This window comes from Scyliorhinus canicula, chromosome 2 (assembly GCF_902713615.1).
Source record: "Scyliorhinus canicula chromosome 2, sScyCan1.1, whole genome shotgun sequence".
Lineage (NCBI taxonomy): Eukaryota > Metazoa > Chordata > Chondrichthyes > Carcharhiniformes > Scyliorhinidae > Scyliorhinus > Scyliorhinus canicula.
This window is the reverse complement of record NC_052147.1, coordinates 153,064,378-153,092,090: the sequence shown is the minus strand read 5'-3', so window position 1 is coordinate 153,092,090 and position 27,713 is coordinate 153,064,378. Positions and strand designations below refer to the sequence as shown.

General features: G+C 56.0%; 1 protein-coding gene across 1 annotated transcript; it reads right to left on the bottom strand.

Moving 5' to 3' along the window:
* Positions 1-2,355: 2,355 nt before the first annotated feature.
* Positions 2,356-27,389, bottom strand: LOC119959913 (origin recognition complex subunit 2-like). Its single transcript, XM_038787920.1, has 16 exons — positions 27,268-27,389; positions 24,160-24,306; positions 23,707-23,802; positions 20,485-20,571; positions 17,544-17,575; positions 16,589-16,643; positions 13,720-13,886; positions 13,116-13,214; positions 9,542-9,651; positions 9,261-9,393; positions 8,851-8,947; positions 8,544-8,690; positions 7,835-8,006; positions 4,271-4,323; positions 3,447-3,565; positions 2,356-2,882 (listed from the first exon to the last, which is right to left on the bottom strand). Exons 1-16 carry the CDS (start codon positions 27,335-27,337, stop codon positions 2,796-2,798), a joined length of 1,671 nt encoding a protein of 556 aa, XP_038643848.1. The 5' UTR covers positions 27,338-27,389; the 3' UTR covers positions 2,356-2,795.
* Between the last annotated feature and the right edge of the window lie 324 nt (positions 27,390-27,713).

Genomic DNA, 27,713 nt, shown 5'->3' with positions numbered 1-27,713 from the left:
CAATGAAGTTACTGTGAAAATCCCCTCGTCACCACATTCCGGCGCCTGTTCGGGTACACAGAGGGAGAATTTAGAATGTCCAAATTACCTAACTGCACATTTTTCAGGAATTGTGGGAGGTAACCGGAGGACCCAGAGGAACCCATGCAGACACGGGGAGAACATGCAGACTCCACAGAGTGATCCAAGCCGGAATCGAACCTGGGATCCTGGCGCTGTGAAGCAACAGTGCTAACCACTGTGCTACCGTGCGGCCCCAATGTGCTGTCAAGAGGAGTTGCTGCAGTCATCTTGTAGATGGTACACCCTGCTGCCCCCGTGACACCGGGGTGGGGGGAGGGAATGTTAAGCTGGTGGACGTGTGTGTTATCAAGCAGCTGCTTTGTCCTGGATGTGTTGAGCTTCTCGTGTGTTGTTGGCAGCTGTACTCATCCAGGCAAGTGGAGAATATTCCATTGTATTTATGGTACCATCCCTCAACTGGTGTTTGGCTATATACTCTCCCGACATTCACCTAGCGATAGTCTGATGCTCAGTTACACTCTAAATATTGCGGGAGGGCAAGTCAATGTATTCCCTGTGCTCCAGCTTCCATTTACCAGCAAACCCACCCAGGCTGACATGGTAATCATATTGATGTGAAAGATGAAAAATGTGGCCCATACACAGTGACATTTTCAGAGCTGCTACAGTACATTCTGCTCCCAGTGCATCCAGTCAGTGCACAGAGCTCCAATCAGTCATGGGATTGTTTCCACCATTCTCAGTGTACAGGTATTATTCAATAACTTTGGCTATGTACTCACTGGACCAAATGGTGATAGACTGCCCCCAGGTGGTGTCACAAATATTGCTCTTCCATCGCCAACACAACCTGCTTGTGCATGCGTCTGCTGCACAAACACCTTTCATGTCGTAAAACAACCAAAGGCACCTCACAGCAGTGCTATTAAACAAAAGCACTGGAGCCTCATAAGGAGGCATTAGCATGACCATAGAGTTAGATTTTAAAGAGCGTCCTGAGGAAAGATGGGCAGAAAAGTTTGTGAATTCTAGGACATTAGGATCTAGACAGCTGAAGGCACAGCTGCAGACAGACAGGAACATAGAAAACAGGAGCAGGAGGCCATTCAGCCCCTTGAGCCTGCTCTGCCATTTAACTAGATCATGGCTGACCTAACGCAACATCATCTTCCCCGCACTATCTCCATACCCCTTGATATCTAGAAATCTTATCAATCTCAGTCTTGAACACGCTCAATGACAGAGTCTCCACAACCCTCTGGGATACAGAATTCCAAAGATTCACCAGGAATCAGTCTGGTGAGCCTCCGCTGCACGCCTCCTGTGGCAAGACTTCCTTGGGTAAGGAAACCAAAGTTGTACACGATGTGCCAGGCTCAGTCTCACCAAAGCTCTATACGATAGCAGCAAGACGTTACTCCCGTACTCAAATCCTGTCGCGATTAAAGACCACCGTTTCATTTGCCTTCCCAATGCTTGCTGCACCTGCGCGTTAGCTTTCAGTGCTGAAAACAGGCAAGAGGCTAGAATTGTGGTTTCAAAAAGGTTAGAGATGTAAAGGGGCAGGGCCATGAAAGGGTTTGCACATTTTGAATCAGACGTATTGTCGAACCAAAAGCCAATGTAGGTCAGCGAGCACAGGGATGGTGAGTGAACCGAGTGTTGCCCGTACACTCAGGTTTGGATGAGTTTAGGTTCATGAACAGCATTTGAATCAAAGTGGCGAGTCTGATAATAACAAAAACATGGATGAGGATTCCCGTCAATGAGCTGAGGCAGAAACGGACGATCTCGGCGATGGAGAGGATATGGCTGGTGATTCCCTGCCCGTGATTGGACCAGGCGAAAGACTGTGTGATCGAACTGTATTAAAGGCTGCAAGCAGGTAAGGAAATATCAAGGGGGATAATTTACCACAGTCACAGCAGACATCGTTTGTGACCAACTAGTTCCCTTCTAGTGCCGAGGTAGTGCAGGAAATCCAATTGAAAAAGATTCAAGTTATGGGAAAGGTGGGCACAAACTTGGGAAGTTCGAAGACTTAGAAATGAGAGATGGAGGGGAGGGTTAATTGGTGAGGATGGAGATTTTCTTTGAGCGGAGTGGGGATGGTGTTAATAGGAGGGGAAGAACGTGTGGAGAGGAATAGTTCACAAAAGCAGAGAGCAATGGGACCATCAGCAGGTTCAGTGAGAACAAGGGAGCAGAAAGAGGTTAAATACATTTCATCAGCACAGAATCTCTTGCATACATAGCAGCTCGGCAAGAGAGGGGGAAGGGAGTCGGGGGGAGAGTAAAGAAATTCAATTCAACATGCCTCGCAAAGCAGTCTGTGGCAGATTGAGAAACATCTTTTAATAGAAATTTTTATCGGTTTACAAAACTTTGCCAATAACAGCAGGTATGTGAAGTCGGTAAACAAAATAACCAGGTTTTAAACATCAGGTGGAACCTTCTGGAGCAAAAAAAAAAGAATATCCATGCAGATTGGGCAACAACCCACCCAAAATATCAGCCTGCCAAAGGGGAATAGCACTGGAAACTCACCCTCTAAACCGAGGCGCTCTCACTCCAGGAACTCAGATATAGGAGGGAGGGTTAACCTGGTTACCGGATACTAAACAAGCAAGGCTCACTGGAGTGCAGATCTCCATTCTGACCCCTCACATTGAACACGAGGCACTGAAGATGTTCTAGTGATTGGGGCAAGGAATTTCCTCATTCCTGGGATTCTGCAGCCATCGGGATTCCCGGGGATCCATCCCTTCAATTTAGGTCGCCCTATCCTCCGTTTCAAGGAAGTTGCTGAGTGTAGCCACATCGACAGGGATGATGAGATATTCGACACCATCAGCACCCTGGAAAATCCAAACAGAAGACTTAATCCAACAGACATTGACCCACTCAAACAGTCTTCAGCTACAAGTTAACCATGGATATTCTGCAAGCACCATGAATGTAACAGGAGACAATGACGTAGTGATCACATCAATAGACTAAAAATCCAGAGGCCCAGGTTCATGTTCTGGTGACATAGGTACAACTTGCACCATGGCAGCCAAATTTAAATTTAATTAATCTGGAATTAAAAGAGAGTCTCAGTAATGGTAACCATTTATTGTTGTAAAACTGTTGGGTCTATAATTGGATGAGAGCTATAATAGGCAGGAATCCTGCTTTGGGAGACAAGTTCCTCACCTAGCTCAGGTGTTTTTTTTTAAATTTAGGTGAAACCCATGCAAACACAGGGAGAATGTGCAAACCACACGGACAGTGTCCTAGAGCTGGGATCAAACCTGGGACCTTGATATCGTGAGGCAGCAGTGCTAACCGCTGTGCCACCATGCTGTCCACCTGGCTCAGGTATGTACATGGCAGGGATGGTTCCTCACTTGGCTCAGGTGGGGTGGATTGTTTCTTACCTTTTTATTCCTGATGAGTTTGTGGTCTCGAAATTCAGTGAGCTGTGCTCGCAGAGTGAGGTTGCTGTTCACCAAGAAAGCATCACGACATCGCTGGTAGAAATCCTGGAAGGACATGCCTGAGGAAAAGAGGGTAAAGATTGGAATTTAGTGGGATCCTACTCAAAAGGGAGAGACACAGTCACATAGCCAGTTTAACGACCCAGTTAAAAGGCTCAACTTGGGCAGCCAACACTGGGAGAAACACAATAGATAGCCATGCACTGTCCAAGCCTCAAGAGTGGCAGTTGTGGGGCAGCACGGTGGCTCAGTGGCTAGCACTGCTGCCTGACAGCACCGAGGACCCGGGTTCATTCCAGCCCCCGGTCACTGTCAGTGTGGAGTTTGCACATCTCCCCATGTCTGGTTGGGTTTCACCCCCACAACCCAAAGATGTGCAGGGTAGGTGGATTAGGCACGCCAAATTGCCCCTTACCACCATCCTGCTTAAGACAATGCAGGCAATGGTGTTGGGACTGGCAGCAAATATTGTAGGCTCATGCAAGTCTTGCCCCTCCACAGAACATGAACCAGTGGCTGGCTGAGCCGTTCCGTCGCCTCCTGTACCATCCCACCCATTTCCTTTCACACTTTCTTCCCACCCTTAATAATAATAATCGCTTATTGTCACAAGTAGGCTTCAATGAAGTTACTGTGAAAAGCCCTAGTCGCCACATTCCTGCACCTGTTTGGGGAGGCCAGTACAGGAATTGAACCCGCGCTGCTGACATTGTTCTGCATTACAAGTCAGCTGTGTAGCCCACTGTGCTAAACCAGCCCCTTACCTGGGTTATCCTTGTTCTCCAACTGAAACTGAGCCAGGAGCTTAAATATTCCCCTGCGGCAGAACAGAGAATATGTCAAAACACAAGAACTAGGTGGAGTAGGTAGGCCGTTCAGCCCTTCGAGCCTGCCCTGTCATTCTACAACATCAAGCCTGATCAGATTGTGGCCTCAATTCCACTTTCCTGTCTGTCCCCCATAACCCTCAACTCCCTTGTCAATCATGACTGTCTACCACTGGCAGCTAACGGTCAATCAGTTGCAAGCATTTGCTTTTGAATAGATGCCAATAACCAGGTGTCATTGCTGGGATCTTGGGAATAGTATAAAAGCAAAGTGGCCTGAGCTGGGCGGGCAGCAGAGGGATTCCGAAAAGGAGTGACTTCTGAACAGAGTGGCTCCATTGGGAATTTGGAGAAAAGGAGGAAGGATCTAGTGTAGAAAATTGATACATATAAACGACTGAGGAATATAGATAACAATGGTTAAGTTACAACAACAGGAGCTGACTTGTGAGGGAGCAGCGGATCAGAGCAGAGTACTCCCAACACACAGGGTAGGTCGTGGGCAAGGTGTTTTTTCCACTTTAAAGTCAAGTTAAGGGGCAGCACGGTGGCACAGTGGTTAGCATTACTGCCTCACGACACCGAGGTCCCAGGTTCGATCCCGGCTCTGGGTCACTCTCCGTGTGGAGTTTGCACATTCTCCCCATGCTTGTGTGGGTTTTGCCCCCACAACCCAAAGATGTGCAGGTGGATTGGCCATGTTAAATTGCCCCTTAATTGAAAAACAAAATGAATTGAGTACTCTAAATTTTAATTTTTTTTTTAAAAAGCCTCGTTAAGGGAAGGAAACAGTTTTAGCATTTAAAAAATCTTAAATAAATTTCTACTGGGTCTAAATTTACAGTAAGAGCCTTTTAACTAAAGTTTGGTGGGGAGACTCAGTCCCGTGTGTTGCGCTGCCTGCAACATATAGGAATTCGTAGACGCTCCTTTGAAGTGCCAGTGGTTTGACCAGCTTGAACTCTCGGTTTCGGAGCTTGAGCGTCGGCTGGAGGCTCAGCCATGCGTTTGTGAGACTGAGAGGTTGGCGGATAGCACGTTTTTAGATTTGGCAAAGTGCAGTCAGAGAGGGAATGGATAACCAGTCAGAAGGGGGGGGGGGGGGGAGGCAGGCAGGTAGTCGCGAAAGCCCCAGAGTGCATCTCTCTCGAGAACCATTATGTTGGAAAACAGTGAGGGCGACGGTTCTTATGGAGACTACATCCAGAGCCAGGTTCGCGGCACTGTGGTGGCACAATGGGGGAGGATTACGAATGGAAGAGCAAGTAGGAGATTGAACAGTGATGGGTGCAGACAGGCGTTTCTGCGGACACAGACGTGACCCCAGGATGGTGTGTTGCCTACCTGGTGCCAGGAATATCATTGAACAGTTGCAGGGCATTCTGAAGGTGGTGAACAGTCAGAGGTTGTGATTCACATTGGTACCAATGACATAGATAGAAAGAGGGATGAAGTCCTGCAATAAGATTTAGGGAGCTGGTAGCAGATTGAAAAGCGGGACCTCAAAAGGTTGTAATCTCTGGATTATTCCTAGTGCCATTACCAGTGAATATAGGAATAGGAGGATAGAACATATCAATGCGAAGCTGAAGAGATGGTGCAGGGGGGAAGCTTTAGTTTCCGGGTTCACTGGGATGGTTTCTGGGGAAGGGGAGACCTGCACAAGTTGGATCGAAACCGGAATGGGTTTAACATCCTTGCGGGGAGTGTTGTTTGGGGTATTTTAAACTAATTTGGCCGGGGGGGGGGGGGGGGGGGGGGGGGTGGAGAAAGAAGAGAAAAAGAGAGAGTTCACCTTAAATGAGGCCATATGGATAGAATCTGGAAACAAAAAGGGGGCAATCACATTGCTGGGAGTGTACTATAATAATAATGATCTTTATTGTCACAAGTCGGCTTACATTAACACTAATGAAGTTACTGTGAAAATCCCTTAGTCACCACATTCCGGCGCCTGTTCGGGTGCACGGAGGCACACAAACAGTCAGGGAGAGATAGAAGTGCAGATATGTGCAGAGGTATTAATGGTTTTAGTGGGCTTAAAATTGGATAAATCCCCGAGGCTCAGATGAGACGTGGCCTAGTCTGCTGTGAGAGGAAATTGTAGGGGTTCTGACGCTAATTTTCAAATCCTCTCTGGCCACAGGATAGGTGCCAGAGGACAGAGGACTGGAGGACAGCTAATGTGGTACTATTATTCAAGAGGGGTGGAGGGAACAAAAAGGTCATTATTGGCCAGTCAGTCTAACATCAGTGGTAGGGAAATTGTTGGAAACATTGAGACACAGAATTCATCTCCACTTGGAGAGGCAAGGATTAATCAAAGACAGTCAGCATGGCTTTGTCTGGGGGGAGGCGGGGGGGGGGGACTGATCAAGAAGGTAAGAACCTATGGGATCCTGCAATTTGGTAAATTGGATCCAAGACTGGCTTAGTGGCAGGAAGCAGAGGGTGATGGCCACTGGTTATTTTTGTGACTGGAAGCTGGTGTCCAGTGGTGCTCTACAGGGATCGGTGGTGGATTGCTTGTCGTCAGTAGGTGCACATTAATTTGGAGGGGTGGGGGTATGATTGTCAAGTTTGCAGATGGCACAAAAATTGGTGGTATAGGACTAGTGAGGAGGAAAGCCGTAGATTGCAAGGTGATGTAGATGGACTAGTCAGATGGGCACAGTGGCAAATGGAATTTAACCCTGCAAAGAGAGAGATGATGCACTTTCTGAGGACTAACGAGGCAAGAGAATACACAATGAACAGGAGGACGTGAGGAAGAACAGAGGACCGGAGGGACCTTTGGGTGTATGTCCATAGATCCCTCAAGGCAGCAGGATAGGTAGATAAGATTTTAAGGTAATGGGCAGGAGGTCTGCAGGGGATGTGAGGAAAATCATCCAGAGAGTGGGGGCATCTGGAACTCACTGCCTGAAAGTGTGGTAGAGGCGGGAACCCTCAACATTTAAGAAGCATTTAGATGAGCATTTGAAATGCCACAGCTTACAAGTGCTGGAATATAGGTGCTTGATGGTTGGCACAGGCGCAAAGGGCCTCTTGTGTGCTGTAAAACTAGGACTCTGACCCAGCCTCTACTGCTCCCTGGAGGATGGGAATTCCAGAGCTTAATGACCCTCAGAAGAAATTCTTCCTCATCACAGTCTTAAATGAGAGACTCCTTCTTTTCAAAGTGTGTCACCTAGTTCTAGATTTCTTCAAGTATCTAACTTGCCAATCTTCCTCAAGATTGTTTACGCTTCAATAAGATCACCCCTCATTCTTTTCAACTCCAATGAGCACAGGCCCAACCTCCTCAACATTTCCTGGTTAGAGAATTCAGAGTTCCCCAATCCCCGCGATTATTTGCAAACTTCATTCCCACTGCATGGTTCACATTCAGCGTCTACTCACGGGATATTCGTGGGTCATGTTCATGCTCCCTAACCCACATCACCCCCCCCCTTGATTCAGTCAGCGCACTGCCCCCCTCTGCCAGCCTGAGCCCATTACCTGGCGTTGGGGGTGAGACTGCGCAGTACGTGAGTCAGTGAGCTCAGTGCCAAGGCTCCCGACTGTCGCACCAGGAGCGAGTTCTCGTACGAGGTCTCCTCGGTGTAAGGTTTGAAGGTTGTCACCTCGTACCACAGCCAGTTAAAGAGACAGCTTCGAGTCTGATCCCACACTGCCAAACAGCAACCACAACACAACAGGGTCAGACAGTCTCCTGAAGCCAGAGAGAGGATTCTCACCCACCCAAACCCCGAACATCTCCCGAACACAGAGGCATACGCCATCAGCCCCCACACACCTACAGAATGCCCCCACCCCCTGTAACCACCCAGTTCAGCCCCATCATAGACAGGGGCTCACCCAGTTATTCGGAGTTTGCCATTTGTAGACCATCCCGCCCCTTCTAACAGGGAAGACAGCATGTTCGAGCCCAGATCTACCGGCTCCATGGCCTTTCCTCAATCGATCTGGGCCTTCTTACCCCATCGTCAAGGCAGCAGAGAAGGGTGTGGTCGGAGAGGAAGCACTGACGATCTGTCTGCCCAGAGCAGGGAGCCAGAGACCAGAAAACACTTTCACCAACACACCGAGGTTCAAGGCATCATACAGGGGTAAGTGTTGTATTGAACCCTGTGTGTGTGCACCCACAGACACACACACACACACCCCCACCCACTGGGGCACAGCAGGACAGACCAAGGTTACTCACTCAGAGGGGCATTCAGGTGGTCAATGGATGCAATGAGGTGGATTCCAGGAATGGTACTGAGCTGGCTCAGTATCTGCTGGTTCCGGCACCCTCGCAGCATCTGTCCGTCGATGTTATGGATGAGAAGATAAAGATCCAGTGTGGAATCTGACAGCGAGAAACACACAAATAAATACTCTCCAAAACCCAACAGTGTGAGGCCCTTCCACACAGCTCCACCGCCCCTCCTCCCCTAAACACACCACAGGTCACAGATCCCTCCATGGGTCTGTAGCACCCTCTGTAAACATACTCTGCAGATACACACCCTCTTCAAATGCCCTGATGATGAAGTTGAGCTGATCCACGGGGTTACGGAAGCTACCTTCATGTTCCAAAACCTCCTCTGTTACAGAGTTCAGAATCTGCGACACAAACAAACATTCGGTTAACATGTCACTGTGACTCTGAACAGTCAAACCGTCCCCCCCACCTCGCTCCTTTCAAATCCTTCCCGCTCCCTACACTTCTCCCCAACACCCCCACACCTTCACCCCAATCCCCCACAAGGTCCAGCCCCCTCCCCCAGCCTCTCCTCTCCCCTGACAGGGCAGCTGGGCGAAAAGGGTTCCTCCTGTCCAGGATTCACTCTTAGTTCAGTCCTGGTAAAATCAAAAACCTTCTCCCTCAGCAGCTTTCTTGGTTTGACTTCAGGGTCATTGCTCCGCAGATACTCACTGATTTAAGTGTAATACTCGGGAAAAATCCATTCACCACCACATGGACTGTCCCTTCCAGCATCGTAGAGCGGAATTCTTCCAGCAACTCCCGCTTGGAACCAAGACCATACAAGATGAGACTGAATCCCAATCTAGAAGTGGGAGTGGGGGGGGGAAAGAGAGGAGAGAGAAAAAGAGGAAACAGATGAACAGCTGAATAACTAACTGTGCTGCAGTGTTGGACACTGCAATTTCAGACACATTAATCATTCAATCGAGGGTCTTGTATCTTCTACTCACTGTGTCTGCAGCATCCACTTGTGAAACAGTTTCTCATGTTCCTCCTTGAGCTGCCTGAGCTCTCCTGCAAAGGATGAACTATCGTCACTCAGTAGCCTCGTTAAGGTCTCCTGAATCAGAACGGAAAGCAAGCAGTCAGCTTACAGCCTCGGCACCTGGAGCTCGGTGGCAAGGTGTATGACCAAAGGGGCGGAGCAGGTGGGGGCGACCAAAGGGGCGGAGCAGGTGGGGGCGACCGAAGGGGCGGAGCAGGTGGGGGCGGAGCAGGTGGGGGCGGAGCAGGTGGGGGCGAGCAAAGGGGCGGAGCAGGTGGGGGCGAGCAAAGGGGCGGAGCAGGTGGGGGCGAGCAAAGGGGCGGAGCAGGTGGGGGCGACCAAAGGGGCGGAGCAGGTGGGGGCGAGCAAAGGGGCGGAGCAGGTGGGGGCGACCAAAGGGGCGGAGCAGGCGGGGGCGACCAAAGGGGCGGAGCAGGTGGGGGCGACCAAAGGGGCGGAGCAGGCGGGGGCGACCAAAGGGGCGGAGCAGGTGGGGGCGACCGAAGGGGCGGGGCAGGTGGGGGCGACCGAAGGGGCGGAGCAGGTGGGGGCCACCGAAGGGGCGGAGCAGGTGGGGGCGACCGAAGGGGCGGAGCAGGTGGGGGCGACCGAAGGGGCGGAGCAGGTGGGGGCGACCAAAGGGGCGGAGCAGGTGGGGGCGGAGCAGGTGGGGGCGGAGCAGGTGGGGGCGGAGCAGGTGGGGGCGAGCAAAGGGGCGGAGCAGGTGGGGGCGAGCAAAGGGGCGGAGCAGGTGGGGGCGAGCAAAGGGGCGGAGCAGGTGGGGGCGAGCAAAGGGGCGGAGCAGGTGGGGGCGAGCAAAGGGGCGGAGCAGGTGGGGGCGACCAAAGGGGCGGAGCAGGCGGGGGCGACCAAAGGGGCGGAGCAGGTGGGGGCGACCAAAGGGGCGGAGCAGGCGGGGGCGACCAAAGGGGCGGAGCAGGTGGGGGCGACCGAAGGGGCGGGGCAGGTGGGGGCGACCGAAGGGGCGGAGCAGGTGGGGGCCACCGAAGGGGCGGAGCAGGTGGGGGCGACCGAAGGGGCGGAGCAGGTGGGGGCGACCGAAGGGGCGGAGCAGGTGGGGGCGACCAAAGGGGCGGAGCAGGTGGGGGCGACCAAAGGGGCGGAGCAGGTGGGGGCGACCGAAGGTGCGGAGCAGGCGGGGGCGACCGAAGGGGCGGAGCAGGCGGGGGCGACCGAAGGGGCGGAGCAGGCGGGGGCGACCGAAGGGGCGGAGCAGGTGGGGGCGACCCAAGGGGCGGAGCAGGCGGGGGCGACCCAAGGGGCGGAGCAGGCGGGGGCGACCAAAGGGGCGGAGCAGGCGGGGGCGACCAAAGGGGCGGAGCAGGCGGGGGCGACCAAAGGGGCGGAGCAGGCGGGGGCGACCAAAGGGGCGGAGCAGGCGGGGGCGACCCAAAGGGGCGGAGCAGGCGGGGGGCGACCAAAGGGGCGGAGCAGGCGGGGGCGACCAAAGGGGCGGAGCAGGCGGGGGGACCCAAGGGGCGGAGCAGGCGGGGGCGACCCAAGGGGCGGAGCAGGCGGGGGGCGACCCAAGGGGCGGAGCAGGCGGGGGCGACCCAAGGGGCGGAGCAGGCGGGGGCGACCCAAGGGGCGGAGCAGGCGGGGGCGACCCAAGGGGCGGAGCAGGCGGGGGCGACCCAAGGGGCCGAGCAGGCGGGGGCGACCCAAGGGGCGGAGCAGGCGGGGGCGACCAAAGGGGCGGAGCAGGTGGGGGCGACCAAAGGGGCGGAGCAGGTGGGGGCGACCAAAGGGGCGGAGCAGGTGGGGGCGACCCAAAGGGGCGGAGCAGGTGGGGGCGACCAAAGGGGCGGAGCAGGTGGGGGCGACCAAAGGGGCGGAGCAGGTGGGGGCGACCAAAGGGGCGGAGCAGGTGGGGGCGACCAAAGGGGCGGAGCAGGTGGGGGCGACCAAAGGGGCGGGAGCAGGTGGGGGCGACCCAAAGGGGCGGAGCAGGTGGGGGCGACCAAAGGGGCGGAGCAGGTGGGGGCGACCAAAGGGGCGGAGCAGGTGGGGGCGACCAAAGGGGCGGAGCAGGTGGGGGCGACCAAAGGGGCGGAGCAGGTGGGGGCGACCCAAGGGGCGGAGCAGGTGGGGGCGACCCAAGGGGCGGAGCAGGTGGGGGCGACCCAAGGGGCGGAGCAGGTGGGGGCGACCCAAGGGGCGGAGTAGGTGGGGGCGACCCAAGGGGCGGAGCAGGTGGGGGCGACCCAAGGGGCGGAGCAGGTGGGGGCGACCCAAGGGGCGGAGCAGGTGGGGCGACCCAAGGGGCGGAGCAGGTGGGGGCGTCCCAAGGGGCGGAGCAGGTGGGGGCGACCCAAGGGGCGGAGCAGGTGGGGGCGACCCAAGGGGCGGAGCAGGTGGGGGCGACCCAAGGGGCGGAGCAGGTGGGGGCGACCCAAGGGGCGGAGCAGGTGGGGGCGACCCAAGGGGCGGAGCAGGTGGGGGCGACCCAAGGGGCGGAGCAGGTGGGGGCGACCCAAGGGGCGGAGCAGGTGGGGGCGACCCAAGGGGCGGAGCAGGTGGGGGCGACCCAAGGGGCGGAGCAGGTGGGGGCGACCCAAGGGGCGGAGCAGGCGGGGGCGACCCAAGGGGCGGAGCAGGCGGGGGCGACCCAAGGGGCGGAGCAGGCGGGGGCGACCCAAGGGGCGGAGCAGGCGGGGGCGACCCAAGGGGCGGAGCAGGCGGGGGCGACCCAAGGGGCGGAGCAGGCGGGGGGCGACCAAAGGGGCGGAGCAGGGGGGGGCGACCAAAGGGGCGGAGCAGGCGGGGGCGACCAAAGGGGCGGAGCAGGCGGGGGCGACCAAAGGGGCGGAGCAGGCGGGGGCGACCAAAGGGGCGGAGCAGGCGGGGGCGACCAAAGGGGCGGAGCAGGCGGGGGCGACCAAAGGGGCGGAGCAGGCGGGGGCGACCAAAGGGGCGGAGCAGGCGGGGGCGACCAAGGGGCGGAGCAGGCGGGGGCGACCAAAGGGGCGGAGCAGGCGGGGGCGACCAAAGGGGCGGAGCAGGCCGGGGGGCGACCAAAGGGGCGGAGCAGGCAGGGGGCGACCAAAGGGGGCGGAGCAGGCGGGGGCGACCAAAGGGGCGGAGCAGGCGGGGGCGACCAAAGGGGCGGAGCAGGCGGGGGCGACCAAAGGGGCGGAGCAGGCGGGGGCGACCAAAGGGGCGGAGCAGGCGGGGGCGACCAAAGGGGCGGAGAAGGCGGGGGGCGACCAAGGGGCGGAGCAGGCGGGGGCGACCAAAGGGGCGGAGCAGGCGGGGGCGACCAAAGGGGCGGAGCAGGTGGGGGCGACCAAAGGGGCGGAGCAGGTGGGGGCGACCAAAGGGGCGGAGCAGGTGGGGGCGACCAAAGGGGCGGAGCAGGTGGGGGCGACCAAAGGGGCGGAGCAGGTGGGGGCGACCAGTCTCTCTTCCAGTTTTCCCGTTGATCTGTATCTTTAACTACTGTCCAACCATCATGATTCTCTAACTCCTGATTAACTAACAAAAAACCCCCAATCGATCAAACCCCCGACAACATGTACCTGATCTAACTTCGGGGTCTGTAGCTTCTGTAGCGTGCGGTCGGAGGTCAGGACCTTTGAACTGCTGTGAGCTTCGAAGTAGAGCTCAACGTGGCTTGGCTTAAAGAGAAGATGAAACGTCAGCAAAGTTGTAGCAACCCAGGGAGGGGGGTTAGGGCAGCGAATCGTCTGAACAACCAGCACAGAGAAAGCTCCCAGTTCATTCATCGTCACTGGAGACAGTGTCAGAAACAACAAATGGCGTTAGAAAATGGGGTACAGCACAAACAACACTCAGGAGCAGTCTGCTCACCACCCAAAATCAGGGGGAAGAAACCGATTACAGCATCAGAAATCCCATTACACCGAGATTACATACATCAGGCCTGGACCTGGGTCCCGGGCCTGGAGCCTGGGCTGCACCAGCTTTCTCTCCTTACAAACAGCACAGGCCTGTGTCTCAGGACATTCCCAGATCTTGTCACAAGAAGGAAGCAAGTCCATCAGGCCGGTGGGGTCGGTTAACCACAACAGGTTCTGGAAGAGAGCAGCAGCATCTACCCACTCTGCAACCACCACCCTCACCAGGGTTAAAGTCAATTTCACCAAGCTGTGCTGAGCTCACCTGGGCCACTTTCCTGGACTTCTTGGCTGGCGTTTTTCCTGGAGTCGGAGCAGGAGCCACTGTTTCCGGAATCTGCCTGCATTCGGAGGCTTGGGAACATTCCTCTCCACCCTCTGATTCCGATGCAGAGTAATCGCTCTCGCTGCCACTACTCACATCAGCCGAATCTGGGACAAACAATTAACAGCTAAACTCGGTCTGGGGAGCGGACAGGCCCCCCCTTCACCCTCTGTCCTGCAAGTGGGTGTAGCCCCTTCACCCCGTGTCCTGGGAGTGGACAGTCAGCTCCTTTTTCCCTCATTCGATAGTCTGAACAGTTGCTTTGCTCCAGGCCGTGGGGAGCCGGTTCTGTCACTGGGAATCCTCCCATTTATACTTTGTTCAATGCTGGGGCATCCCTATGGTGCCAGTCTCAAGCTTACACATCAGGAACTCAAACAGATTCTGCCCACCGCGAGCCTCCCTTGGTACATCGCAGCTCTCTTTCCCCACACCCTCTCCCAAACACCACACACCCACCCCCCCACACACATCCCGACATACACCTCCTCAGCCCAACACACTATACACTCGCCCCATCAAACACACATACACAAACACATACCCCCCCCCAACACACACACACACGGCCCACCACACGCCCACACCCCACCACACACACACACCCCACCACACACAGACACACCCCCCCACCACACACAGACACACCCCCCCACCACACACAGACACACCCCCCCACCCACACACAGACACACCCCCCCCACCACACACAGACACACCCCCCCACCACACACAGACACACACCCCCACCACACACAGACACACACCCCCACCACACACAGACACACACCCCACCACACACACACACCCCCACCACACACACACCCCCACCACACACACACCCCCACCACACACACACCCCCCACCACACACACACCCCCACCACACACACACCCCCACCACACACACACCCCCACCACACACACACCCCCACCACACACACACCCCCACCACACCACACACCCCCCACCACACACACACCCCCACCACACACACACCCCCCACCACACACACCACCCCCCACCACACACACACCCCCACCACCACCCCCACCACACACCCCCCACCACACACACACCCCCACCCACACACACACCCCCCACCACACACGCGCACACACCCCCCACCACACGCGCACACACCCCCCACCACACGCACACACCCCCACCACACACGCACACACCCCCACCACACGCACACACCCCCCACCACACACGCACACACCCCCCCACCACACACGCACACACCCCCCACCACACACACCACCCACCACACACACACCCCCACCACACACGCACACACCCCCCCACCACACACGCACACACCCCCAACCCAACCACGCACACACCCCCCACACCACACCGCACACACCCCCCCACACACACACAACCCCCCCACCACACACACCCCCCCCACCACACACACCCCCCCACCCACACACCACCCCCCCCACCACACACACCCCCCCACCACCACACACCCCCCCAACCACACACACCCCCCCACCACACACACCCCCCCAACCCCACACACACCCCCCCCCACCACACACAACACCCACCACCCCCCACCACACCACACACACACACACCCACCCCCCACCCCACACACACACACACACACCCCCCACCACACACACACACACAACACACCACCACACACCACCACACACACAACCCCCCACCACCCACCACACACACCCCCCACCACACACACACACCCCCCCACCCACCACACACCCCCCCCACCACACACATACCCCCCACCCCACACATACCCCCCACACACACACACACCACACACACCCTCCACACACACACACACCCCCTCCACACACACACACACCCCCTCCACACACACACACACCCCCTCCACACACACACACACACCCCCTCCACACACACACACACCCCCCTCCACACACACACACACCCCCTCCACACACACACACACACCCCCTCCACACACACACACACCCCCTCCACACACACACACCCCCTCCACACACACACACCCCCTCCACACACACACACCCCCTCCACACACACACACCCCCTCCACACACACACACCCCCTCCACACACACACACCCCCTCCACACACACACACCCCCCCTCCACACACACACACCCCCTCCACACACACACACCCCCTCCACACACACACACCCCCTCCACACACACACACCCCCTCCACACACACACACCCCCTCCACACACACACACCCCCTCCACACACACACACCCCCTCCACACACACACACCCCCTCCACACACACACACCCCCCTCCACACACACACACCCCCTCCACACACACACACCCCCCTCCACACACACACACCCCCTCCACACACACACACCCCCTCCACACACACACACCCCCTCCACACACACACACCCCCTCCACACACACACACCCCCTCCACACACACACACCCCCTCCACACACACACACCCCCTCCACACACACACACCCCCTCCACACACACACACCCCCTCCACACACACACACCCCCTCCACACACACACACCCCCTCCACACACACACACCCCCTCCACACACACACACCCCCCTCCACACACACACACCCCCTCCACACACCACACACCCCCTCCACACACACACACCCCCTCCACACACACACACCCCCACCCCAACACACACACCCCCACCCCAACACACACACAACTATCCAAAGCCCGCCTCCCCACAGCACTGTCCCAAACACTGCCCCCCCCCCCCACCACCACCACTCTCCCCTACTCACTCCCACTCTCCCCTACCCACTCCCACTCTCCCCACACTCACCAGTGAGCCGCTTCCTCAGTCTGTAGGGGGTTGTTGACACAAATTGCCTCTTCCCCTGTGGGGAACAAATTTCAACTCAGAACACAGACAACCCACACAAAGCAGCCTTCACAAACAGCCCAACAGCCTGGACACCACTTCCTCAATCACATAGTAACCACAGAGTAAAGAGGGCATGGTGGAGCAGTGGTTAGCCCTGCTGCCTCATGCAGCAGAGGACACGGGTTCAATCCCGGCCCCGGGTCACTGTCCGTGTGGAGTTTGCACATTCTCCCCGTGTCTGCATGGGTCTCACCCCCACAACACAAAAATGTGCAGAGTAGGTGGATTGGCCACGCAAAGTTGTCCCTTAATTGGAAAAATTATAGACGACAGTTCATTGGATACAACTTGCAGATCAATATGGACTGGGTCACAGGATCAGTGATACATCATGCAGATCAGAAACCATGACAGTCTGTGCCAATCTTATCAAACACAGTTACAGGTCACTCAGTACAGTGCATGGCGCTCGGTACAATTCACAATGTTAGGTCCTGGGTCAGGAGTGAGGACAGGGTTAAACACAGAGTAAAGCTCCCTCTTCACTGTCCCCATCAAACCCTCTCAGGACAGGTACAACATGGGGTTAGATACAGAGTAAAGCTCCCTCTACACTGTCCCCATCAAACACTCCCAGGACAGGTACAACATGGGGTTAGATACAGAGTAAAGCTCCCTCGACACTGTCCCCATCAAACACTCCCAGGACAGGTACAGCACAGGGTTAGATACAGAGTAAAGCTCCCTCGACACTGTCCCCGTCAAACACTCCCAGGACAGGTACAGCATGGATTCATGGGGCAAGGTCGATTCTGCAGGTTGCCATGATTGATCCCATGCAGCTCTGAGATTTGTTACTCTCTAACTCCAGGGCAATGCAGGCGGACAAGCTGGCGGGCTGCTCCTTGCTAACCTTTGACGGGGTCTTGCTCTGGATCGAATGTCCTGGGGGAAAAAAAAGAGATTTGTTCAACCTCAGCGACTGTAACACAGAGGGCAGTAAGAAGACATTTGAATGGCTGCGATGCTGAGACTGGGTGACTGCTGAGGGATTAAGGCGGTTCCTCCGCGCCGCGCAAGGGAAGGAGCGGGGCCCCTCCTCGGCCCGCATGGGAAGGAGCGGGGCCCCTCCGCGCCGCGCAAGGGAAGGAGCGGGGCCCCTCCGCGCCGCGCAAGGGAAGGAGCGGGGCCCCTCCGCGCCGCGCAAGGGAAGGAGCGGGGCCCCACCGCGCCGCACAAGGGAAGGAGCGGGGCCCCTCCGCGCCGCGCAAGGGAAGGAGCGGGGCCCCTCCGCGCCGCGCAAGGGAAGGAGCGGGGCCCCTCCGCGCCGCGCAAGGGAAGGAGCGGGGCCCCTCCGCGCCGCGCAAGGGAAGGAGCGGGGCCCCTCCGCGCCGCGCAAGGGAAGGAGCGGGGCCCCTCCGCGCCACGCAAGGGAAGGAGCGGGGCCCCTCCGCGCCGCGCAAGGGAAGGAGAGGGGCCCCTCCGCGCCGCGCAAGGGAAGGAGCGGGGCCCCTCCGCGCCCCGCCAGGGAAGGAGCGGGGCCCCTCCGCGCCGCGCAAGGGAAGGAGCGGGGCCCCTCCGCGCCACGCAAGGGAAGGAGCGGGGCCCCTCCGCGCCGCGCAAGGGAAGGAGCGGGGCCCCTCCGCGCCCCGCAAGGGAAGGAGCGGGGCCCCTCCGCGCCCCGCATGGGAAGGAGCGGGGCCCCTCCGCGCCGCGCAAGGGAAGAAGCGGGGCCCCTCCGCGCCGCGCAAGGGAAGGAGCGGGGCCCCTCCGCGCCGCGCAAGGGAAGGAGCGGGGCCCCTCCGCGCCGCGCAAGGGAAAGAGCGGGGCCCCCTCCGCGCCGCGCAAGGGAAGGAGCGGGGCCCCTCCGCGCCGCGCAAGGGAAGGAGCGGGGCCCCTCCGCGCCGCGCAAGGGAAGGAGCGGGGCCCCTCCGCGCCGCGCAAGGGAAGGAGCGGGGCCCCTCCGCGCCGCGCAAGGGAAGGAGCGGGGCCCCTCCGCGCCGCGCAAGGGAAGGAGCGGGGCCCCTCCGCGCCGCGCAAGGGAAGGAGCGGGGCCCCTCCGCGCCGCGCAAGGGAAGGAGCGGGGCCCCTCCGCGCCGCGCAAGGGAAGGAGCGGGGCCCCTCCGCGCCGCGCAAGGGAAGGAGCGGGGCCCCTCCGCGCCGCGCAAGGGAAGGAGCGGGGCCCCTCCGCGCCGCGCAAGGGAAGGAGCGGGGCCCCTCCGCGCCGCGCAAGGGAAGGAGCGGGGCCCCTCCGCGCCGCGCAAGGGAAGGAGCGGGGCCCCTCCGCGCCGCGCAAGGGAAGGAGCGGGGGCCCCTCCGCGCCGCGCAAGGGAAGGAGCGGGGCCCCTCCGCGCCGCGCAAGGGAAGGAGCGGGGCCCCTCCGCGCCGCGCAAGGGAAGGAGCGGGGCCCCTCCGCGCCGCGCAAGGGAAGGAGCGGGGCCCCTCCGCGCCGCGCAAGGGAAGGAGCGGGGCCCCTCCGCGCCGCGCAAGGGAAGGAGCGGGGCCCCTCCGCGCCGCGCAAGGGAAGGAGCGGGGCCCCTCCGCGCCGCGCAAGGGAAGGAGCGGGGCCCCTCCGCGCCGCGCAAGGGAAGGAGCGGGGCCCCTCCGCGCCGCGCAAGGTAAGGAGCGGGGCCCCTCCGCGCCGCGCAAGGGAAGGAGCTGGGCCCCTCCGCGCCGCGCAAGGGAAGGAGCGGGGCCCCCTCCGCGCCGCGCAAGGGAAGGAGCGGGGCCCCTCCGCGCCGCGCAAGGGAAGGAGCGGGGCCCTTCCGCGCCGCGCAAGGGAAGGAGCGGGGCCCCTCCGCGCCGCGCAAGGGAAGGAGCGGGGCCCCTCCGCGCCGCGCAAGGGAAGGAGCTGGGCCCCTCCGCGCCGCGCAAGGGAAGGAGCGGGGCCCCTCCGCGCCGCGCAAGGGAAGGAGCGGGGCCCCTCCGCGCCGCGCAAGGGAAGGAGCGGGGCCCCTCCGCGCCGCGCAAGGAAAAGGAGCGGGGGTCCCTCCGCGCCGCGCAAGGGAAGGAGCGGGGTCCCTCCGCGCCGCGCAAGGGAAGGAGCGGGGCCCCTCCGCGCCGCGCAAGGGAAGGAGCGGGGCCCCTCCGCGCCGCGCAAGGGAAGGAGCGGGGCCCCTCCGCGCCGCGCAAGGGAAGGAGCGGGGCCCCTCCGCGCCGCGCAAGGGAAGGAGCGGGGCCCCTCCGCGCCACGCAAGGGAAGGAGCGGGGCCCCTCCGCGCCGCGCAAGGGAAGGAGAGGGGCCCCTCCGCGCCGCGCAAGGGAAGGAGCGGGGCCCCTCCGCGCCCCGCCAGGGAAGGAGCGGGGCCCCTCCGCGCCGCGCAAGGGAAGGAGCGGGGCCCCTCCGCGCCGCGCAAGGGAAGGAGCGGGGCCCCTCCGCGCCGCGCAAGGGAAGGAGCGGGGCCCCTCCGCGCCCCGCAAGGGAAGGAGCGGGGCCCCTCCGCGCCCCGCATGGGAAGGAGCGGGGCCCCTCCGCGCCGCGGTGCTCCAGGTTAGGAGAGAGACAGGAAAGCCAGTGTCAGCCTAGAGTCCAGAACCTGATCACTGTCCTGTGATACTGAAGGTGGGAGCTGGAGATGAGAATGTAGGTAGATGCTACGGTGATGGGGATTTAGGGAGGCAAAAAGAGTGAAAGGCAAAGCTCAGAGTGAAGGCAGTCAGCTGTGGTGCCTTCATAGTTGCGCAGCCTGCCAACAGTGCCCAGACGCTGAGAAACAGTGATATCTATACAAGCAGGGATTAAGGACAGCAGCATTTATTACAATGTAGTCATTACCCTGCTTATTAAACATTGCTACAGCCTGTTGTCCAGTTGTATCATGCGATTCAAAGTTAGTCAGGATCGGTCGACTCACCTCGTTTTCCAGCCTGATCTGTTGCCAATCCCCTCTCGGCTGCACAGAGCTTGACACTTTTCCCAGGCGTCCGGGCGAGTTCAGAAGCTGCGAGTCAAAATAGGATGGATGAGCGACTGAAATATCAAACGGTCTCAATCATCCACCCAAGACCCAATCCGGGGAAAGAGGGTTGTTAGAGACACCTCCATCCCCACCCATAGAAAGGGGTCACTCTCCACAACTCTCCCACGTGTCCCCCACCTACTTTCCTACCTGTACCTAGCCCAGTATTCCATGTTTGATGGGGACAGTGTAGAGGGAGCTTTACTCTGTATCTAACCCTGTGCTGTACCTGTCCTGGGGGTGTTTGATGGGGACAGTGTAGAGGGAGCTTTACTCTGTATCTAACCCTGTGCTGTACCTGTCCTGGGAGTGTTTGATGGGGACAGTGTAGAGGGAGCTTTACCCTGTATCTAACCCTGTGCTGTACCTGTCCTGGGGGTGTTTGATGGGGACAGTGTAGAGCAGGGTTTTTCTAAGTGTGAGACGCGACCCACCCGGGGTGACAGAAGGGTCGTGGAATACACACAGCCGGTAACAATTCTGGATATTCCTCATTCACCTGAGGAAGAAGCTGCGCTTCAAAAGCGAGTGATCCGAAACAAACATGTTGGAAATTAACCTGGTGTTGTATGACTTCTTACTGTATATCAGAGAGAAGCCGCTCCCCTGTTAGAGCAAGAATTTAACAAGCCATTGACTCAGTATGAAGCTGGCTGGCAGTGGTTAGCACTGCTGCCCCAGGCTACCGAGGACCCGGGTTCGATCCCGGACCCGGGTCACTGTCCGTGTGGAGTTTGCACATTCTCCCCGTGTCAGCGTGGGTCTCACCCCCACAATCCAAAGATGTGCAGGTTGGGTGGATTGGCCACGCTAAATTGCCCCTTAATTGAAAACAAAAGAATTGGGTATTCTAAATGTATTTTTCAAGAAGACTCAAGCTCAGAGGTAACACCACTGAAGGGTGTAAGTGTGCCACAGCCCCAGCACACACACGTCCTTGCATCAAGCTACCCAACAAGCTCCAAAGGCTTCTCAGCGATTGCCCAGCTCCAGCTGCCACATAAATGCTTCAAAATCCGTTCTCTTCCCAACAGCACCACCCTCTCTCTGTTAGCATAGCAGCAATCCCTGGAGCACTTTCTCTGTAAGCACAAAGGAATGTTTGATTGAAAGACAGGTAGAAAGATCTTTCATTTCCTTGTCCTTGCAACCGTACCAGATTTTGGAACCGAATATCAAATTCAAAGGAGCCACTTGATTTTTCACTCCTTTCCGGTCAAAGGTTTGCCTGACAGTGAGCAACTTACTGTCGTTGGCGGTTAGTTTTAATTAAAAAAACAAGCTTCACTTACAACGCATTGGAATAAAGCAACATTTCCAAAAATGTTTCCTTTTCAGTGCTTTGAGTTTTGGTCTATATAATTGGAAAGTCTTCTGAAAACCAATCCCGATGGGCAATATACTCTGGTCATGGTGGGTGGGGAAGGCGCCAATTCTGCACAAGTTCCCCGCGTATTGATGGGAAATGATGCAGCTGGTGGTTTGTATTTGGACTGAATGTTTTCAACAAGCAGGAGTGTGGAGCCGATTTGTGAAAATCGGAACCTTGTAAAACCTAGACGTGGTCTGGGGAAAGGAATATTGGTGTCGCTTGCTGGTGACCCGAATCTTTGACTTTGAAAAGGTGAATGTTCTTATGAGCCCCAGAGAAAATATCCCAGCAAGACGTTGCGGTTGGTCCTCTGCTTCACGGGCACCTTCGTCAAGAAACATGCAAGTACTCAGCGTCCAAGATAGAGCACCCAGTGACAATAGGCCATTAATTTAATGTATACATGGGGCAGCACGGTAGCATGGTGGTTAGCATAATTGCTTCGCAGCTCCAGGGTCCTAGGTTCGATTCCCGGCTTGGGTCACTGTCTGTGCTGAGTCTGCACGTTCTCCCCGTGTCTGTATGGGTTTCCTCCGGGTGGCTCCAGTTTCCTCCCACACAGTCCAAAGATGTGCAGGTTAGGTGGATTGGCCATGCTAAATTGCCCTTAGTGTCCAAAATTGCCCAGTGTTGGGTGGGGTTACTGGGTTATGGGGATCGGGTGGAGGTGTGGTCTTGGGTAGGGTGCTCTTTCCAAGAGCCAGTGCAGACTCGATGGGCCAAATGGCCTCCTTCTGCACTGTAAGTTCTATGAAAATGTCCTTCCACCAAGGATTAATGATTCACATAATACCTCCAGTATCTTTCATGTGTGGCCCTGGACAGTGAATTTTCATCAACAGGAGGACATCAATCACAGCTGTGCATGTCTGATCCTGTCCTCACTCAATGCTGACATAAACTCCATTCCCCAGGGACTACTGCATAGTCATTATGAACAGGAAAACTAGATGTTTTTCCTTCCTTCCCTTGCCTAGGCAAGAATACTTTTGTGTCCCAAACACGGCCTTGACTCAGGATAGACTGGGATAGCGAATGTGGAGTGGGTCCCGAAGGTTGGCCAGCGTAGGTCCCGGGAAAAAAAGTTTGAAAAACACTGGGGTAGAGGGAGCTTTATTCTGTATCCAACCCCACGCTGTACCTGTCCTTAAGAGTGTTTGATGGGGGCAGTGTGGAGGGAGATTTTCGCTGTATCTAACCCCGTGCTGTACCTGCCCTGGGAGTGTTTGATGGAGACAGTGTAGAGGGAGGTTTCTCTATATCTAACCTCGCGATGTACCTATCCTGGAGTGTTTGATGAGGACAATGTAGAGGAAGCTTTACTCTGTATCTAAGCCTCTGCTGTATTGTAATGTTCTTTTTTTTTTTTAAAAAGGGCAATGTACCTTGGCCTATGCACCTACCCTGCACATCTTTGAGTTGTGGGGGCGAGACCCAGGCAGGCACAGGGAGAATGTGCAAACTCCATATGGACAGTGATCCCGGGGCTGGGATCAAACCCGGGTCCTCAGCGCCGTGAGGCAGCAGTGCTAACCACGCACCACCTTACCATCCGTATTGTAATGTTCTATGCTGAATCTGAATATTGAAAGCTGGTAATGTCCCTATGATGGGCTAAGACCAGGAAAAGGATTTTATTGGCTGGTTGCAGACTGACAGCTCAGTCACTCGCCCTTGCCTGGGGAGACTTGCTTTCCTCATCGTGTCTCTCTCTCACACACCTGGATGAAACAGTACAAACTCACCCAGCTTGGCCATCTTGTCTGCCTTTTTGATGGTTTGAAAGGTAAATACAGCGCGGCCGGCTGCAGCGAACCCATCAGCGGAGTCACCCTGGCAACCTGCAAACACAAACCATTCAGATTTTATCAATGTCCATGGACAGGTGGCCTCTCAGTCACTGACTGTCTGCAGCTCAGTTTCTGCAAATGCAGCAACTTCAGAAATATGGTGTTGAACAGATTCTGCTCCAAGGCTCCTGGTATTTCATCAGATTGCAGGACTCTTGTTACCGAAACATGACATTGTATACAGCTGTGAATCCCTGTATCAGCACACTGACCCCTCCCTCTGAACCTAGAATAACTGCTTTCCAACCTGGTCTTGCTCACCAACCTCAAATCTACTAGAGACATTATTGGTTACACCACCAACTCCCTTGGCAGAAATGTGTGAACAGCTCAAGGTATATCCAGTACCTGAGTCGTCTACTCCAAGGGCCTCCACATAATCACGCTCTCTGAAGGTTTCCAAACTCTCCAGATCTTCCTCCACCTTCTCCCATTTCTGGGAAGCTTTCTTCACAATTACCAGTGCCCGAGGCGCATTGTTTTTCTGGGTAATACCTGGAAAAAGGAGTCAAGAAACTCATTAATACCCGAAAAGTCATCAAGAAACTGTGGTACTGTAGAGTCCCTTTATAATGAAGCGGTGCTAAGAACCCTGGTTCGAACCCGGCCTTGGGCCACTGTGTGTGAAGTTTGCACATTCTCCGTATCTGCGTGGGTCTCACCCCAACAGCCCAAAAGATGCGCAGGTTAGGTGGATTGGCCACGCTAAATTGCCCCTTAATTGGAAAAGAAATAATTGGGTACTCTTAAATTTATTTTTAAACTAAAGATGTGCAGGGTAGGCGGATTGGCCATGCTAAATTTCCCCTTAATTGGAAAAAAAATAATTGGGTACTCTAAATTTTTTATTTAAAAAAAAAATTATTTAAAAAAAGCGATGCAGTCATTGCAGTAAACTGGCAAACAGGAGCAGGGAAGCAGAATGAACACAAGGAGAGAGAACAGGGAGAGATACATGGTAAAGGCAAATATGTACAAGAGAACTACAGTTAAGGGGTAACGGAGGTGGGGGAGACAGCACACAAGTGTGACACGGAAATGCACACCAGAGAAACAGATTTATACAGAAAAACAGAAAGCACACTATGTAACAATACCTTTTATGTTGCACGACCTCTGAATGAACTGCAATAAAATATAAAACAAAAACCTGACAAAGCCACAAAGGAGATATGGGCCAGGGTTTAGAGAACACCAAAGTATATCATGGAGTTCACCTGACGCACAACTTTGAACAGATTTTGGTTATGGGAGCACAAGGGCCCACTTTACAAGTGTAAAGGTGTGATGCAAGGGAGAACTAAAAGTATTTTAAAAACAAAACAATGTTTATTCTATGAATCCAGTTAATATTTTATAAACACACAGTAAACATCTGATCAACTACCAACACTGATAATCCCCAGATATAATACTCTATAGGTAACCCTTAATAACTTTCCAAACAACATCCATAAGTCAAATACCCTTTTAGCAAAAACAGTAAGTTTAAATTATCTACAGAAACAAGTATTAGTTTGAAATCATCAAATGATTTGGAGGACATTCTTTAGAGAGAGGAGATATACAGCTCCTTGTTTGAATGCAGTTCTCAAACTGAAAGCGAAACTAAAACGCTCAGCAGCTCCCAGCTCAAAACGAAAGTGAAGGACAGAATCACATTCCACCTCCATCACACAATGACATCACTGAACCGTTTGATGAAACACACTTTTCTCCAGGGACTTTCACATGACAATATTGAGAAAGGTGAGAAAGAGGAATGCAAAAAAATTACAAACCAGTTAAGCCCAGCACCTCTAGTGGGAAAACACTGGAATAAAGACTGGAGTAATTGAGTGAAATGTGAGGTGATTGGAGAGAACCAATATTACTTTGTGAAAAGGGGCATGTCATGTTCAATGAGTATAACTGAATTTGAATAATGTGACTGAATCAGCAGACATGCCAGTGAAGAGTTTATAGCCATAAGATGATCACAGTGGGTCCACTTTCCAATTGCTCAAATTACAGTTTGATGGAATTTATTGTTAGGAGATTGATCAGGCATCAAGTCTGGATAACGGTCAAATTGGAAGCCAGGGATTGGACACATTCCACCAAAGTTCTGTGATAGGAGCCTCAAAAATTACCCATATTTATTTTTATTTTTTTAAATTTAGAGTGCCCAATTCATTTTTTCCAATTAAGGGGCAATTTAGCGTGGGCAATCCACCTAGCCTGCACATCTTTGGGTTGGGGGGGGGGCAAAACCCACACAAACATGGGGAGAATGTGCAAACTCCACATGGACAGTGACCCAGAGCCAGGATCAAACCTGGGACCTCGGTGCCATGAGGCAGCAGGGCTAACCCACTGTGCCACCATGCTGCCTTTTACCCATATTTATTAATGGCTTGTGTAAAATGAAAGAACGCCACATCCATGATTGCTGATAGCACACAGATTGGTGACACTAACAGGTAGCATGGAGTAGAAAATTTCAAAGACACAATGAGATGTACAGTGGGTGCGTAGATATGTGAGATGGATTGCAGAGGAAAGGGAGGGGTTTGGATTAAGGAAAGATAAATCTGAATTACTGTTAAATGACGAGAAGCTAGAAACAGTGGGGTCCAGAGATTTGTCTCCACACAAATTATTAAACATAGTGGCAGATAGAAAAATTGAAAAGACTAATAGAAAGTTAGGGATGCATTGTGGAGCAGGGGTTAGCATCCCTGCCTGAGCCAGAAGCTCCAGGTTCCAGTTCCACTCCAGGACCTGATGGCCGAGGAAGGTGCATTCATAACGTGGCGAAACAGGTTGAGTATCAACTCATAAATCCTTCCAACACACCTGACGGCAGGCAGCAAGAGAGGGAGAGTTGTCTGGTCAACTATTCTGTAAAGACAACAGCAAACCATTGAAGTATGCTGCCAAGCATCAACATGGACCAATTAGGTGGAGGTCCATGGTTGCCAATGCCCGGTACCTGGGAGGTGGAATGGAATGTTAGCCAGTATACCTAGAGGGGTAGAATATGTAGAATACTACAGCTACACAAAGCCTGGGTTAAACCACATGCAGAGCATAGTGACCTATCCTAGTTCGAGGGACTGCACCTTTTTGCCCTTGGAAAAAGAGTGTGGAAGCAAGTTATCAGGAGTTAGAACATGAGAGATTTGAGGAAGACCTTTCACCCAGATGGTGGTGGGAACCCACACAGACACGGGGATAACGTGCAGACTCCTAGAAGAGAGTGACCCAAGCAGGAATCAAACCTAGGGACCCTGGAACTGTGAAGCAACTGTGCTACCGTGCTAAGAAGCATTTAGATGGGCACTTGAAACACCATAGCGTACAATGCTACATAGTTTATAACAGATAGGTACTTAATTGGAAGTTGGGGGGACGGGGTGGGGAATCCGGTATACTGTATCAAGCGGGAAGACTCCCGAATACAACAGGGCTCACCCTGTCGCCTCTCCCGGATCAGCTCGACAACCTCCCGGTCTCCGACGAACCGGAGCTGCCGAGGCCTCATCTTCTTCCCGCCGCCTGCAGGCCAAAGATCAGGAGCAGCCAATCAGCAAGCGGCAAACACTAACCAATCACAGCCAACACTCGGCTCCAACCATCCAATGACAACGAGGAGGCGGGGCTGCGTGCAGGGGGCGGAGTTCTGTTTGAGGGGGCGGGCCTGTGTGACAGGGGGCGGGCTGTGAGTGATGGGGGACTGTGAGGGGGCGGGGCTGTATGAGGGGACTGTGTGTGAGGGTCGGCTGAGTGTGAGGAGGGGGGACCGTGTGAGAGGGCGGGGCGGTGTGTGGGGGGGGCGGGGCTGTGGGGGGGGCGGGGCTGTGTGGGGGGCGGGGCTGTATGAGGGGACTGTGTGTGAGGGTCGGCTGAGTGTGAGGAGG